Source organism: Medicago sativa, chromosome 8, assembly GCF_051527215.1.
Source record: "Medicago sativa cultivar Bolivia chromosome 8, Bolivia_mono, whole genome shotgun sequence".
NCBI classification, from domain to species: domain Eukaryota; kingdom Viridiplantae; phylum Streptophyta; class Magnoliopsida; order Fabales; family Fabaceae; genus Medicago; species Medicago sativa.
This window is the reverse complement of record NC_140756.1, coordinates 82,582,784-82,600,972: the sequence shown is the minus strand read 5'-3', so window position 1 is coordinate 82,600,972 and position 18,189 is coordinate 82,582,784. Positions and strand designations below refer to the sequence as shown.

Sequence of the window (18,189 nt, the reverse complement as noted above, 5' to 3'; positions counted from 1 at the left end):
CCTGTTTTCATTACAAGTAAACTACACCGAGAAAAAAAAAATGGAATTCCCCGGCTTTGATCCGAACACCAAGCTAGCGGCGATCTATTACAACGGTGGAACACCACCCCATCTCGTTTAGGATTCGCGACGATGTCACCCTATCCGGGCTGAAGGATGAAATTTGGATCAAATCAGCTCGTCAACTCAACCGTAGAGACACGAGGAGGGTGGTCGGTGTTGAATATCGATGTCCATTGTCCGAGCTCGGCGGATCTCTACGCTTCGGCCGGATGAAGCTCACAAACGATGACGACGTGAGAACCATGTTCTCTGTCTTTGGTCGGCACGGCGCTAGAGGACCGATTGAGTTGGACGCTTCTTTGGTTAGATCTATGAACAAATCTGAAAAGTTTGCACCGGCCCGGGAATTACAAAGAGATCGGGGCTCTGTTTGGAGGGACGAGAGGAGGAAGAAGTTAGTTTAGATGATCCGTGATAATGTGTTATGTTTTAATTAACCACATGTTTTATGTTGTTTTAATTGCGTGTTAGTTATGTGTTGTTGAATTAAGTCGTTGCTTTATGTTTTAATTGTGTCTTTTATTGCGTGTTAGTTATGTTTTTATTGTTTTAATTTCATTTAATCGATAAAATAACCCAATATATTCTTTTCGGATTACACAATCCGGAAATACATAGGGCGTCGGTGCATTTCGGATAACGTAATCCGGAACTCTTCGGATAGGATTCTTTTGTATGGACCACATTGCACTAAGATTTTATGTGGTCCAAAACATCAAGGACCTCTATAAATACACCCTCTCGGTTTTGATCTTCAATACCAAAGAAACACACAAACACACCAAAGCAAACCATGCAAATTTTTGTCATCGAAGCTCGGGATCTTTCTAATCTTTGTCGCGAATGGATGAGTTAGCTCTCTATTTGACGGGATTATGAAGATCCCGAGCATCTTGTCAAAAATATATAGATAGTCCTTCTAGATTTACAAAAAAAAGTTTGGTATTTATTGTTATGAAAATTATGATTTGATTGCATTGTTCATAAGAGGAGGTTCTTATGAACTCGATCATGTCGGCCTACCGATCGTAACATGTCGGTTGGCGGGCCGGCAAGATCGAGTTCAAAAGCTCCTCTTCGAACCACCTTCCCAAAAGATTCATTATATATGTTATTCGGTGCCATTCGGACTATATAATCCGGAAATCTTGCATACATTTCGGATTATATAATCCGGAAGCACTCCAAAGTAACAACTTGGCCGATGACGTTTCACCAAAAGGTTTGGCCGATTAGTTGAGTTTTAAAGCGTTTTTTGGACGGTTTTGAATGAAAAACACGTTTTCTTTTACTTACAAATCACCTAGTACTTGTTTTAGGCTATAAAAAGGCTTGGATCTTCAACATTTTCCTTCATTCTTCTTCACATCCTTTCTTACATTTCTTCAAAAAATTTAAGTTTTTTAGGTAGCTTTTAGGAGTGTTTGTGGTGTCATGGTCATTGTTGACCGTTCCTATGAACCACAATTGCATTGCGGCTTGTGTGGGGTTCATATAACGGTCAACAGAGACCCTTGACATCAAAGAAAGACACAAAATATGAATACCGTATTTGTCCGGAATTTATGTTCCGGAAAAACTAACAATCTTGTCCGGAAAATGTAATCCGGACCGGGGGTATTTTTGGAATTTTTGCGGGGGGCGCGCGAGAAGGCCATAGGGTGGGAAAAGTAATACTCTTTATATTTTTACCTCACATTGGGCATGGTTCATCCAAAAAAATTATACTAACAAAAAAGAAAACATTATATTGTTCCTCTAATGTGGTTGGATGGTTCAACGATCACTTAAAAACATTTTAGTGCATGTTATGGAGATGATCTTAACTCGCATATTATATGGTACAATCAAGTGTTGACGTTCGGTTAATTGAACAACATGATAAGAAGGACATAAAAGAATATATACTCCTTTTGTCCCGGTTTAATTGAGCTAGTTGATCATTTCACGCGAGACTAAGAAAAATGTATAAATGAAAGAGAGAGAGAGAAAAATGGTTTTGAGTGCATTTTTCAATTCTTGGTGCATTCCTCTTTATTATAAATGTAAATTTATAATAAAGAGGAATGCACCAAGCATTTTGAAGAATGCACTCAAAACCATTTTTCTCTCTTTCTCTCTTTGATTTATAATAAAGAAGAATGCACCGGTACTTGAAGAATGTACTCAAAAAAGAAGAGAGGTAAAAAATGGCTTAATTGCGGTTTTAGCCCCTTAACTTTTTCAAAGTTGCGATTTTGGCCCCCTAAGAAAAAAACTACAAAACCGCCCCCTAAGTTTTGGAGCATGGCAGTTTTGGCCCCAAGGCCAATTTTGACTCGGTCTATGCGACGTGGCACCCTAAGTGAGGTGCCACGTGTCTATTTTTTTATTTTTTTGCCTTGGGGGCCAAGCTCACTACGGTAGCAAAACTTAAGGGCGGTTTTGTAGTTTTTTTCTCTTAGGAGGCCAAAATCGCAACTTTGGGAAAGTTGGGGGTTAAAACTGCAATTAAGCCGGTAAAAAATATATAATAGTACATTATACACTTTTTTTACGATATATATCCCATTAATTATTCATATGTCCCACAATATAACTATAAAAAAATACTAACAAGTGCTCTTAAGACATTATTTAAGGATTCAAAAGTAGTAATTGAAGGTGAGAAAAACACAAGAAGGGGGTTGAATTGTGTTAGCTTTTTCTTCGTTTTCTCCTAAGCCGAAACAACGATCATGAGCGAGATAGAGTTCGCTTCTAAAGTGATGCTCGGGACTAACTTGCGGTGGATAAAAACGAGAGAGAGAGAAAGAAGAAAGACACAAAGCAATTATACGAGTTCCTTCCACAAACCGGAAGTAGTCATGTCCCCCCTTGCACTTCCAAGGAGAGTTCACTAAAATATAATATACGATTACAATCGCTCACTACTAAAACTAGCAAGAGACGTCAAACTGCTCAAGCACAACCGCAAGAGACTTCTTATGCTCCCGAACACAATCAAGAGACTTCTAATGCTCAAGCACAACCGCAAGAAACTTCTAATCAAACAAAATTACAAAGAAAATGTTTGAGGTTGAACACTTGATATACAATCGGTGATGTTCACAATACAAATCAGGATACGTACTCTTAAGACTCTAGAATTTCTAAGATATGAACTTTGAAAAAGAAATTCTAAGTGAACTTTGAATGCAGTAACAATTTCGGCGAGTTTTGGCACTTGTAAATTGTTGTTGAGTCCTTGCCAATCTCTAAGTCTTCACTCCTTTATATAGAGGTGTGAAAGAGACGTTGTGAATTGCCGGCACATTAAAATAGAGTCGTTTGAAGCTTTGATCAATCACCAATGATCTTTTGTACGATATGGTTATTGTCCTATGAAGGATCAATTTCAAATCCATTCCAATTGTGAAGGAACATCCTTGCGAGCAAAAGTTTGTTTTTCTTGTCTTGTAGCGAGAGACAAAAACAGAGTAGTGGAGGTAGTGGTTGTACACTTCGTGCAATTGTACTTTGTCAACGCTCTTTTAACGAACGGGCATCCAATGCCTTCAAATCCTTTGAAAATAGTCGTTGCTTCACTTTTCCGGTCTTCTGCAATGCTTAGACGAGATTAAATCCATTGAACAACCTTTGAAGCTTTAAGTCTTGCATCTCACGATGAACTTCGGCTTCGATGAACTTGCTTCGATGACGTCATCACTTCGGGAGCATTTTTACTTCAGAGCACTCCTCTTCGACGCTTCAAGCTTCCTTTTTTTGATTCATTAGCTCTCTTTTGTTCTTTCGAACCTATTTAAGATGTCAAATTTTGTCTATGGTCTGTACACTTGAACAAATATTAGTTTATCCAATTGACAATTTTTAATACCTTGTTATCATCAAAACTCTCAAAGGGTAATGTTAAACACATTTTGTTCCAACGGTAATTTTTATATAAAAAATCGTATAGTTATTACTTTTATATATATTTGACTAGTATTTTCAAGACAATTTTTTTTACGAGTTTCTTAAATAATACTTTTAGGATACTCGTTAACAAAATTATATAACTATATAAGTCAACCAACTTTGAGTTGGCTTGATGGTGTTGATTGACTTGAGATCTTAGAGTTTGCTTCTCTCAAAGTCTTAGGTTGGATTCTCCCTGGTACCAATTTTGAAGGGTTAGTTTGACTTCTTCAAAAAAGAATATAACTAAAACATTTAAGTACTTCTAAAAAAAGTCATTTTAGCACCCCCCCCCCCCCCCCCCGCGGGTATTTTGTTATAAGTTGTTTTGACATTTTTCACACATATCAAGAACAATTGCAAGTATTCGAAAAAGAAAGAACAATAAATAGATAAACATATAATGATTGAGATATGCAATATTATTGGTGTATAATATTTTATATACTTTCTTAAAAAAAAAAAATTATTTACTATCAACAAATTATAACTAATCATAAATGTAATCTTAGAAGTAGTTATGATTAAATTCAAACATTTTTAAGGGCGGTGTTATTTCTCACAAAGCAAATCATCCCGAGCATTTCACGAAGTCCTGCCACCATTAGATTTATATTTTGCTAACAACATGGGTAGTTGGATTAAAAAACAATAGTCATCCACAGTCACGCTTTATACAAATACATGGTCGCGAAATTGTCGTTATATAACCTCTCGCGATAAGAAGCATTACCCTATTTTTAATGGTCTAACGATTATAATTGTTTGTCGGTGTAAAAAATACAATTGATTTGTAGTGTATATAAATATAAACTAAATCTAATAGAAGGAAAAAAAACAAAAAAATAAAAGCATTTCATTAATATTGTAAAACAATATAGAAAATAAAATAAATTTTGTTGACTAAAATAACTTATACCGTGTGACAATTTAATAAATATAAACTAAATCTAATAGAAGGAAAAAAAACAAAAAATTAAAAGCATTTCATTAATATTGTAAAACAATATAGAAAATAAAATAAATTTTGTTGACTAAAATAACTTATCCCGTGTGACAATTTAATTTAATATCGTCCTCGCGAGCTTAGCTCAATTTGTAGGGACAATGCATAAAATATGCAAGGTCCGGGGTTCGAATCCCGACCACCACTAATTTTTTTTTTAATTTAACACCGAGTTTATGGTGATGTGTAGTCGGTGTAAATTATTTTTACACTAACATCAAAAGAAAACAAATCTTATCGTCACATTAATCTAATTTCAAAAATAACTTCTATATACTCATTTCTATAGAATTTCTTTTTGTTACAATTTTAAGGTTACGGTTAATAATGTTTTACCTACGTAATATAAGTCATTTTTTATTTACCCTCTAAGAAATTTTTGATTTGGATTTTGTCCTCGTAAAAAAAATTCCAGAATATGAGTGTAAAACTAGTTTACACTATGATGCCAATAGTTTTTTTGGTAACGAATAATCTTAAATGTGATACAATATGAGATTAATAAGGGGATATATTCTTTTTATTCCCTTTTATATTTGCGAGATAGATACGGCATTTTTTGGAAAGTAATTCCAATGCTTGTTGTCTTGTTGATTTGTTCTTTTTGTCGGGTTTGTTCTTTAATTTTATTGTTTTTTGTCGAGTATCTTAGTGGTAGAGAAATTCACCTTAAAGATAAATAAGTGGGTGTCGGGGGTTCGAACCCATTACGCACATATTGTGCGTTATCCTATACCAAATGAAATTTAAGCTCATGAGAACATCTTTAATTTTTATTGATGTGGAATATGAAAAGATAATTATGTCGTTTAATTGTTAATTAAGATATCGTCTCGCTTAAATCAAACTCTAGTGGAACTTGTACAAACAATCGGATCTTTCAAGTGAAAGTTATGTCATGCATGGATTTTTTTTCCTTATAAAAACATGCATGGATTTATTTGTTTATTTATTTTGATAAAACCAACATACATGGTGCTCTTTTTAGTCTTCCGATTAAAAAAGAAGTATATCTATCTAGTCCTTTTATCCGTACTTATCATAAACCACTTCAAACTTGAGATTCTGTTACACAAAACACATTTTTTTTTTATAAGACAAAATTTTACATAAAATAGTTAATATAATTACTCAGTCCCTTAATTGAGTGTGAGCGAGTGAGACTGAGAAGTACAATGAAGAAAATAGTGAAAAGGAAATTAAAGTATAAAAAGAAAAGGTAAAATATATATGACGTGGGAAGGGAAACGTGGAATGGTAAGAATATGATGGGGCCAGCAGCAGTGAACTCCCTTTGATTTGACTACAAGTTGTTTCAGCTAACTGATCAGAATTGTACCTGCAGATATGCTTTCAATCTCTGTGACATTGTGGCCCCACATCAACGCATCTTACAATTCATATTCATATTTGTTTCACTCCCTTTTCAGGGGCGTGTATGCACTCCCCCATTTAACATCCAAATACTAGTAACTTAATTATACTACCTCCGTCCCGTATAATTGGCCTACTTTGGTTTTTCACAGATTAAGAAAAGTGTATAAATAAAGGGGAAAGTGGAATATATTGCATTGGGAATGATAAAAGTAGTACTCCTCCGTTTCTTTTTATAAGCAAATTTTACATTTTAGATTCATTCGATTAATGATGTATGTAGTCCATATTATGAACCACATACATCATTAATTGAATGAACCTAAAAAGTAAAATTTGCTTATAAAAAGAAACGGAGGGAGTATTATTTAGTGTTATATTGTATTGGAAATGATGAAAGTTGTATTGAAAATTGAAATGAGTCGATTATTTTGGGACACTTTTTTTTAGAAAATGGGTCGGTTATTCGGGACGGAGGGAGTAGTAAATGTTTCATGTACACCCATCGCCTCATTAACAATTTAAGAATGAAAAAATATGGTATGTTAGTAATGAGTTAAGTTCTCTCCATTTGTAATTTGTTCCATTTGTTGCGATTTGGAGAGAGATAGACAAAAAAAAATAAGTGGTGGGTCCTATCACTAAGTGGATCCCACCATCATTGATTTTTGTGTCTATCTCTCTCCAAATTGCAACAAATGGAATAAATTACAAATGAAGAGGATCTTTACCGTTAGTAATATACTTCATTACTAATTATAATTAAATTTGACTTTTTCATTGAATTAATGATGTATGTTGTTTATATTATAGACCATATATATTATTAATTGAATGCATCTAAAAAGGTAAATTTGTTTATAATTAGCAACATAGAGAGTATAGTGGTAAGAGATATAGAGACCGGGCTTCAAAAAAAGAAGAGATATAGACCTTTCAAAAAAGAAATAGTGATATAGAGAAAATAAGGTATTAAATAAGTATATGAAAATAATGAATATTATGTTTGAGAAATAAATTAGCACAATTTTTTATGGATTTTTTTAACCTATGCAACATTGCATAGGATAAGAGTAATAAATGTACCTATTTTTTCATCATAAACTATCATATTAATTATTTTGTTCTTGAAAAATGATTCTTTTCTCTATCATATTAATCATTCTATTTTTATAAAAAAAACAATAAAGATTACATGCAAGAAAAATTATCCATTGATCAAATACATCATTATTTTAGCAAGGGTGACACCAAATTTCGGGGGTCTGCTAAGCGGGTGCCTCGGGACACTTGGTTAAGCATACCATAAAAGGAAATTACTCCCTCCGTTTTAAAATGAGTGTCGCTTTAGCCAAAAAAAATTGTTTCAAAATGAGTGTCGCTTTCAGTTTCCAATGCAATGATAATTTTTTCTTTTCAATTGTACCCTCCAATTAATACTCGCACACTACTTCCAAAGTATTACTTTTAAAACTAACCAATAGTTAATAAGGATAATTTAGTAAAATAACCATTCTCTTTCTCTTAATTATTGCATTTTTTAATATGTGTGTAAACATCTAAAACGACACTCATTTTGAAAAGGAGGGAGTATTACCATAAAAGGGAACTGTTTTTGACTTTATTATAAATTAATTACACAATTTCAATGCATTAACTACTATATAATTTCCTTTTTCATATCCTTAACCGGTGCCACAGGGGCACCGGTTAGCATTTCCCTTTTCCTAATGATAAAAAAAATAAACGTTATGGCTATGCATTGATTTTTGGGAATAAGGAAAATACAACAACATTGCTTATAAGGGTGTCATCAAATGCAACAACATTGATTTTCTAGGCAATTATCTGAGCCAAATACAACAACATTGATAAAAAAAAAAACGCAACCTAACAAATAAGACATGGAATAAAGCGTTTTAGCCTTCTTTGATGACAGACCTTATAAGCAACAACCCAGAAAATCAATGCTAAAACACAATCAAGATTATTTCTAGTAACAAATGCAAGGAAAATTATCTAATGCTGAAGAATAAAATAAGCATGCAGCTTCTAAAATACATTGTCGTCTGGTTACCTTTTTTGGGGCATTTGGCTCACTAATTTTTGGGGCATTTGGCTCACTATATGACTGGTGGAGAAAGATGAAGCTGGTTCATCTTGCTGCGTCGTTGGAAGAAGTAGGGAATATTAAAAAAGTAGGATTTTTATTTTCCTTGCATTTGTTGTAGTATGAAGTTAAAAAAAAATAGAATGATTAATATGATAGAGAAAAGAATCATTTTTCAAGAACAAAATAATTAATATAATAATTTATGTTAAAAAAAGAGGTACATTTATTGCACCTTATCCTATGCAATGTTGCATAGGTTAGAAAAACTTTTTTTTTTATATATAATTTATATTTTTAATATTTTAACTTGTGTATTAAGAGCACATGTTAGCATTTTTCAATGATTATTCAAATATCATTGTTGTTGCTATAACCATGTTCACAAATTGCTCCTTCTAATGTAGGAGCCACCATTAACATTAACATTTAAATTGACAAAGTTAACCATTAATCTAAAATGATGTTAGTATGTATTTGTTTATGCATTTCTTGTTGCAAACTCGTGTCCAACTGACCTTTTCACCATAATTTGCTGAAGCAACAAATACAAGCTTCTACGTTAACTTGAAAAATCATCACGTTTTTGAGAAATATCAATCATATGCTTAATAATATCAATCATATGCTTAATTCTAAAATAGAATTTATAGTCTCTATAATTGTAAAGCTAAAAATTTGAGGTAGTTTTAAAATTGATTTTTACTATCTTAGCCTAGTGAGTTAAAGCAACTCATCTACTAAGCTCTTTTCAACATAAGAAAGAGAGAAAGAAAGATTAGAATGCGCGTGATGTAGGAGGGGTGTGTAATGATACTTGAAGTAGAGAAGGAAGAAGATGGAAATGGGTCGGTAAAAAGGCAAGCATCGATACGGACACCTTAACTCAATTTCCAACATCTTGTCTCATACCCACAAGCCCTTCCCCTCACTCTAGTCTACTACCCTCTGTCCCTCGATCTCATTTTCCTTCCAATCCAAACCTCTATCCTCAGCTATTATTCTGTCTCCTCAAATTTATTTTTATCTATATTCACATATATAGTATTAAATTAATGAATTTAATTATCACAATACTAGTACAAATCTAATCTAATAAATTATGTCACACGAGTCACACCCTTTCATTAATAAATAGCTACTCCCTCCGTCTTTTTTTATAAGCAAAAAACACTAATTCACACTTCTTAAGAAAACCAATACTTAGTGATTTGAGGTATAATTTTTTGTGTTATGCTTGGAATAAGTTTCATGGAAAGATGTAAAAATAATTCTCATTGGTTAAAAATTATGGAGAAAATAAAAAGAGAAACAAATTGAATGCAACATGCATTTAATTTTATATTGGAAAAGATGATTTGTTTGAAAAAACACAATAATAACATAAAAGTTGGTGTTTTTTGTTTATATTTTGATACTGAAAGAAAATGAGATTTTTTTGCTTATATTTTAGGACGGAGGGAGTATGTTTGTTCTCTTTCTCTTCTTATTGTTGCATCATAGCTTATCTCTCTACACAATCACAATATGGAGCTTCATTTGGGTCTTGCTCTCTCCACTTATAATAATTCTCGTCCGTACGATATTGCTGCTACTAATAGCCACTTCTCTTTGAATCATGATAATAGGAAACGTAGTTTTTCTCAACTCTTGGAGCATGCAGCAGAAACCACCAACCTTCCCACTCTTTCTCTCCTCCCATTAACTCCTGGCCACTCAGATGATCATGATCATGATGATCAACACTGCTCTCACAGCTCCACTACCACCATCACCAAGTAATTAATATTATTAGTTACTCTCCAATATTTCAATGTTAGTACTTAGTATAGTACATTAATATTATTTATATGGTATATTGAATATTATTAATTTATTTGATTAATTTAGGAGCAATGAAGATGATGAAGAAGCTCTTGTTGGATGGCCTCCGGTTAATTGTAGGAGGAAGAAAATTCGTTCTAATGAAAATGATGTTGAAGATCACGTGGTCCCCATTGATGGTTCTCATGATAATCATAGGAATTACGTGAAGGTGAAGATGGAAGGTGTAGGAATAGCTCGAAAGGTTAATCTTAGCATGCACCATTCATTTCATACTCTCAACCAAACTTTGATGGACATGTTTGAAAAATGTACGTCTTCTTTATTCAAATTTCTAATTAAATTTCCAAAATACTAATTAGTACTACTAATTAGTTGAGGTATATATAGTGTATATGCACGGCATTAATTCATGTAGTTGGAAATTAACAGGTGATCATGATCAACAACAGTATGAACTGGTTTATCAAGACAAAGAAGGTGATTGGCTTCTTGCTCAAGATATTTCATGGAGGTAATTATCATTAATTAGTGCAAGCTGGCTACTCCTTGTATGCCTAATTATAAACATTCATTGAAAAAGATTGTCTCTTAATTGCCTAATTATAAGTCATCTTTCAAATTATAAGATGTCTATATTATCTTAAACATGATCTTAATTAATACTATTAGTTTGCATTAAAATGTGTTAGGAGTTGGAAGGATGGGTAGCTCACTTAATTTAGAGATTAAAAAAAATATAAGGAGCAAAGGTGTGGAGTTCGAATCCAAACAAAAAAGAAAAAACCAACATTAGGTCTTAGTTAAGTCAAAGAAAATGTTACATATAGACTAAATTAAAGTGCATATTGTTAATTGTTATGTGAATGAAGCCCAGAAAAGAAGAGGTTGTTGTCATGGTGTCAATGCTAATAGAGTGAAAGTCTATGTGAACTAGGCATGGTAAGTTTTTTTGGTTGAACACTCAACATGTATTTAACTACTAACAAAAAGTCAATATTAAATACATCTATACACAAGATTATGATATTAGTTATACACAAAATAAATACTCACTCCCTTCTCAAATATAAGAAAAAATATTCTTTTAAGGTTTTTTTAATAAATGATGTATATAATTTGGCAAATGTTAACTTGTGCCCTCGAGGGCACGTGTTAAGGAACTTATTAAAGAAATATACGTATAAAAAGTTGTGCATTCAACTTCTTAAAAGTTGATATATTATGTTTTTCAATGCAAAGTTGCCCTTTTTAGGTTGCTTAACATGTGCCCTTAGGGCACAAGTTAACATGACCCATATAATTTATATTCTTATACTCCTTCCGTTACAAAATGAGTGTCACTTTAGCAAAAAAAAATTATTTCAAAATGAATGTCACTTTACATTTCCAATACAACTTTAATTTTTTCTTCCAACTTTACCCTCAATAAATACTCCAACTTTTCTCTCACACAATTTTCAATTAATGCAACTTTAATTTTGTCTTTTTCTTATAAAGTAAGGGCAAATGAGTTTAGTAAAAGCGTTATATCCAATGATTATTTCATTCCATTTCTTAATACCGTGTGCCAAAGCGTAAGCGACACTCATTTTGAAACGGAAGGAGTAAATCGAATACATCATTTATTCAATAAACCTAAACAATGGATTTTTTTTTCTTATATTTGAAATCGGAGAGAGTACATCACTTACACTACCAATTTTTTTAATATATGTGAAATATGAAATCAGGGTTTAGGGTTTATAATTAGGGAATTTTAAGCAAACTTTCTCTAACAATTAAGGAATGCATGTTCTAGTATTTTCTGTTCTAAATAAAACTTGTGTGTTTGGTTGCAGAAGTTTCATTGAATGTGCGCAACGCCTCAAATTGCTTAAGAGCAGGGGATAGATAATTAAGTCAACACAAACCATCGTTTAAGACTTCAAGTTCAAGTTGCCAACGTTGTTTGCTTTGCTCACCTTTAATTGGAAACCCAAATATTAATCAATGGGTATTTTTTGGGTTAATTTGTATCTAAAAAGTTGGAAGAGTATACCAACTTCTGACTACGTTAATTTTGTATGAAACATAGTATTTTAGCTATATAGTAGTAGTTCAATATTTTTTGGAAACCCAAATATTAATCAATGGGTATTTTTTGGGTTAATTTGTATCTAAAAAGTTGGAAGAGTATACCAACTTCTGACTACGTTAATTTTGTATGAAACATAGTATTTTAGCTATATAGTAGTAGTTCAATATTTTTTGGTTGTCCATATTTCTCGGTGGTGGTCTAGAAAAATAAGCATTTGACGTATACCAACGCTTGTCAACAATCAATAAAAATTTACCACATAAGTAAATTTACAAGTGATCCACAAAAAATAATTTTTAATCCACTTATAAATTTATTCACGCGGTTATTTTGGTTGTTGAGGAAATTATGTACGGTTATTCATAGGAAACATAGAAGAATTTTAATATAATAACCATTTGCTGGAAAGAGATTTTAATGAGTCGATTATTACCGTAAAGTCCGTGACATATTAAGAAATATCGACTAATGGAGGAAATAATATATATTATAAATAATTTTGAGGCATAGACGATAAAATAGTGACATATCATTAAATAGTATATTGAAAATTTTGTACACAAAAATATTCAAAATTATAAATACTATACCATTATTATTTATTAAAAAAGTTAAAGACATCCTAATATTTACAAGTTCTTTACATGTTTTCATATATGCCAATAGTGCTGTAGGAGTTTTTTTTTTCCTTCATTCACAGCTCTATAAAAAAATGTTACATGATAGGTAATAGAATTCATTCTCGTGAGTGTTTCATTATGCTCTAATGTGTATTTATACAATGATGTTGTCTTGGGCTTCAAGTATCTCTAACTTGGGCATCAAGTATTTCTAACATGTGCTTCAATTATCTCTAACTAATATCTTGTATAATTTATTAATATATTGTACAATGAATATTTTATATTCTAATAATAGGAAAGTTGAAGATCATCATATTATACATTAAACAATTACATAAGTAGATTAAACAGTATATGTCACTAATAATGAATTTTTTTTTTCGACCGAAATAATGAATTGGTTTAAGTGTAAGAGATTTGAACTCTTTAAACGTGTAGTCGGGAGTTCGACTTCGACTCATGCGTATGAAAACTCCGTACTATATATCTATGTATTGTTATACTTTATATGTTGCTCAACATTTATTTTATCATTTAATGTGAGTCTATCAAGTAGATAACTATCAGATGTGTATTTGGGGGTCTTAGATATACCGGAGGCCTAAAGAGAAACATTCAAATAATTAAGAAATAAATTAAAATTATTGGCCAAGCCCATGTTGAATAAAAGGGAATTACAAAGAGAAATTCTTTTCTACACCCCGAGCCTCTCACGCACCTCTATAAAACCGATAGTATCCTTGTATTTTTGGATCATTCTCCTTTATAACTGTGGCTAACTTTTTTTTCTTCGGGATTTTCACATGTTGGATTCTAGAATCCAAACATCTCATTTACATGCTTTGAACCCCTCCAAAATACAATTTCATATTTTTTTTAGATGTAATGGGGTGGGTGGATGGGGGAAAGAGAGGCTTTGAATTCTAAAATTCAAACAGAAAAAAAAACTAAAACTCATGATCTCACCATTTACAATGATGTTATATATCTAAGCTTGGTAGCTTCTGCTCTTCTTTTTTCTTCTCTTGTGATATATGATACAGAAATACATATTGATTATAGTAATTGCTATAATCTATTTAATGACTAGGTTAGTTTCCTTGCTTGTCTTAAATACTTGAGTTTGAAATACCATCACTATTCAGCTTCCAAAACACCATATCTTTAGAAATCTTTTTATAAGGAGCATTCAACTTTAGCATGGAGTTGATGATATTAGAGGCAAAACATCACAAAGAATTTGCAAATTCTAAAGGAGCATTCAAGTTAAGGATGGAGTTGATGATATTAGTGGCAAAACATCACGAAAAATTTGCAAATTCTAAACTCCTTGCTGATTTATAAAATATTGAACTTGCATCGTCTCTGATTTAGGATTAAATGGAGCCAAAATATACCTCTTAATAGGACCAATATTTATGAGGTACCCAACCATTATGCTAAAAATTAATCTTAGCTTGTATGCATTAACTATGCGAATCTCCATGTTACTTTTGACTTGATCCCAATTGCAACACAACCCTTACCAAAAATTAGACCCCTTTCCATCCTTATTGATACACGGAATGACATCATATCCACATCTATATTTCGCTCTAATCATCATCTTCATCGGTTGTCGGTGTGGTGATGGAGTTCGGCGAACTACGATTATTGGAGGGACAATGTTACGAGAACAACATTCTCAGATGCGACGTTACTAAGTTGAACACAATTAGAAGAGAGAAGAGACGGTTGGAGCAAGTGCTATCTGAAAAGACTCTCCAAGACCAAATCAAGTGAGATCTCAAGGTGCTTTGAGGATTATCTCAAAAAGTGAAAGTATACCTGATTTTTCGGTGGGTTGATTTATTTATAGATTCTCAATTGGCAGATGAGTATGCGTGTTTTATAGTTGCGCTCTTATGGCGCAGAAGTTGGACCAACACTTGATTGTGTAGATGGTTCAAATTGGCTTTAAGTGAGTTATTTAATGCTTTGTGGATCTTTGTTGGTACATATGATTTGTATATGAATTATGAAGTCTAATTGGTCATTAGATTAGGTAGTAGGCTTTGAGTCTTTTTTTTTTTTGAGGGAACACTTTGAGTCTTATGGTTGGGCTTCGACGCGAGTTCGAAACATATTGTTTGGATGATAAATTTGAAAGAAAAAAAAATGAAAAGGTTTTGTTAAAATTAAATTTAAAGAATTCCAAATATCATCTAAACATTAAAAATTTAAAATTATTTCCTTATTAATATATAATAATGTGAATCTTAAAATGGTCCTTATGATTCTTTCAATTTATGCAAAATCATCCTCTCTAAAGCACTTGAAAATCCTCCATCAAAACATGCTATTGATTTGTTTATTTTTTTAGAGGTGCTATTGATTTTTTTTTTGTTGATAAAACATGATCTTGAATTCTGAATTTTATTAGTGTTAATTAAGGGTGGTCGTAATGTGGTTTGATTTGATTTTGAAACTAAAAATCATACGAGATCGTAAGATGAAAAAAAAAATATAAGGTTTGGTTTGATTACGTTGACTTTTAAAATAAAATCTAAATCAAACCAAACTAAACCGATGTGATTTGGGTTGGATTGGTTGGTGCGAATTTTTTTTAAGACAATACAATATTTTGTTTTCTACATTTAAATCAAGTTAAAAAGGTAAGACACGACATATTTTCAGGCAACGTTCCCAATAATGTCCTAAATTTCATCAAACGTTACAATTTCATTTTCATTCAACAACGCGAGATCAAATTAAAAACGTGGACAAAATGTAATCTTATTTTGTAAAAAATGCAAAAGACTAATATTTTATCTATTTTTTATAAAAAAACTCAAATAGCACGAAATACATTTTTGAAATAAAAAACAAAGAAGAAACTTAAACAAAAAATATGTCATTTTATACAAGATTTCATGAAGTTTTTATGAGTATTAGTTTATGTGACATATGTTAATTAATGTTTTTCTTATATTGTGGTTTGATAAACTAAAAACCACAAACCGAAACAAATGATGCGATTAAGTAAAAAATCAATTTATATACATCCAAACAAAATACGAGTTTTTCACGATTTCAATTTAAGTTGTTTTCTTTTAGATTGACTTGGTTTTGAACAAACATGTTAATGTATACCTCGTATCATCTAAAGAAATATTTATCTATCTATGTGGACTAATAGGAGACGATCTGTCGATCCACGACATATACTTCCAAAAACTCCCTACAAAGAAAACGGATTAAAATTGTGACTATTGTTTAAAATGCGATGCGATCGAACCAATCGAAATTTTTATTTGTTTCGTTTGTTTGTTTTCTTTTAGGAATGAAATTTTTAAGGAAACGGAAAATTTAAAATCAAAGTAAATTAAATAAACGAAAATATTATTGGTTCGAATTGATTTTTTGTTAAGTAATCTAATTCTTTTTTTTTTTGAACAAATCAAAATGGAATATATTACTCAAAAACGAGTGATTCACCCCGCACAAGTTGTGCTAAAAAGATGAATCACCTAACATACGTTACAACATAACGACATCTAAAAAAGATGCCACCACCTAAACAACCACCACCTCCTAACCAAGCGACCCCAACCACACCACGATAAAGCTCCCATCCGCATTGCGTTTCGACACCGGATCCATGACCACCCATCCAAACCACACCAAGACAACCCCTACCTACACCCACGCAAACCGAACCACCACCACCACCATCTCAACCGAAACCACCACCACCACCACCATAATCTCAACCGAACCACCACCACCGGCATAAAACTACCCCGCCAAACCGCCTTGCCAAGACACACTGCGGCAACAAAAACATCTATCCGGATCGTATATAGTCGGCCGCCGGTAACAAATGGGAAGGCGTCCATCGGGGTAAACAACCATCAAACCACGCATCCACCTCCAACCGGTCCACGCGACACACCACCGCTGCATCTCCCTACAAAAGCCTCCCACCAAGCCACCACCATCTCAACCGAAACCACCACCACCACCACCATAATCTCAACTGAACCACCACCACCGGCATAAAACTACCCCGCCAAACCGCCTCACCAAGAAACTGCGGCAAACAATAACATCTATCCGAGATCGTATATAGTCGGCTGCCGGTAACAAATGGGAAAGCGTCCATCGGAGTAAACAACCATCAAACCACACATCCACCTCCAACCGGTCCACGTGACACACCAGCTGCGGCATCTTCCTACAAAAGCCTCCCACCAAGCCTTCACCACATCTTGCCATAACACCCTCACCACCTCTAAACTCGGCTAGCGGCACCCAACAACCCAAAAACTGCGAACATCACCACCTCTTCACAACCACAAAACCACAACCGTTGAACCGCACCACCACCACCATACCAAAATTCCATACGAACTACCACCACTTCATAAACCGTGAACGGTAACACCAACACCACAACCACCAAAAAGCGTGAACGGCAACGAGAGAGGTCTCGACACGGCGGCGAGACCCTCATAGGAGGTGGATGAAGGTGGTGCGGCCGCAAAAGGTCGCCGCTGTCTTCTCACCACCACACAAGACCAACGTGACGCCGAAAAACAAAAGGATGGTTGAACGAACACAAGAGCTAGGATGAAAAGGGAGAAAAGGAAAAGAGATTGAACATTGAAGATATGAAAAAAGCCACCGCGGATACGAGCGGCAACCAAGCGGACGCCGCCGTAGCCACCGACAACGGATACGCACGGGACTCCGGTGATGTGGAGAAGCTGTTGAAGTATCCCGTCACACCACCAAACACTTAGATCTACATGGTGGCTGCTAATCTAATTACGCTATCATTTAACTATTTTTTCGACGTTATCATTTAACAAATTTTTTTGAGCAAATTTGTATCTATAAGTATGGTTTTTTTTTTGTTTGAAGGAATCTATAAGTATGGTTGTTATCTTGTTAAATCCAACAATTAATATCTCTAAATTCGTGGCTTGATACTCTTTTGGCTCATTCGATATATTGACATTATAAATAGATTGAGAGATATGCGGGGAGGAAACTTCGTTTGTTGAATCCTTCCGTATCCTCCGCCACACCAACTAATTATTTTTTCTACAAGAAAATATACTATTTTTCGTATGAATTACATATACTCTACATTTTTTTGAGGAAAATATATAGACTAATCATAAAGTTT

At 33.2% G+C, this 18,189-nt stretch overlaps 1 protein-coding gene across 1 annotated transcript; it reads left to right on the top strand.

Annotated features, from left to right (window-relative positions):
* The first annotated feature begins 9,959 nt into the window (after positions 1 to 9,959).
* On the top strand, positions 9,960 to 12,419 carry LOC146902278 (auxin-responsive protein IAA28-like). The gene is made up of 4 exons (XM_085737682.1): positions 9,960 to 10,267; positions 10,380 to 10,624; positions 10,746 to 10,827; positions 12,155 to 12,419. The coding sequence occupies exons 1-4, from the start codon at positions 10,017 to 10,019 to the stop codon at positions 12,204 to 12,206; spliced, it is 630 nt and encodes a 209-aa protein (XP_085593808.1). The 5' UTR covers positions 9,960 to 10,016; the 3' UTR covers positions 12,207 to 12,419.
* Positions 12,420 to 18,189: the final 5,770 nt, after the last annotated feature.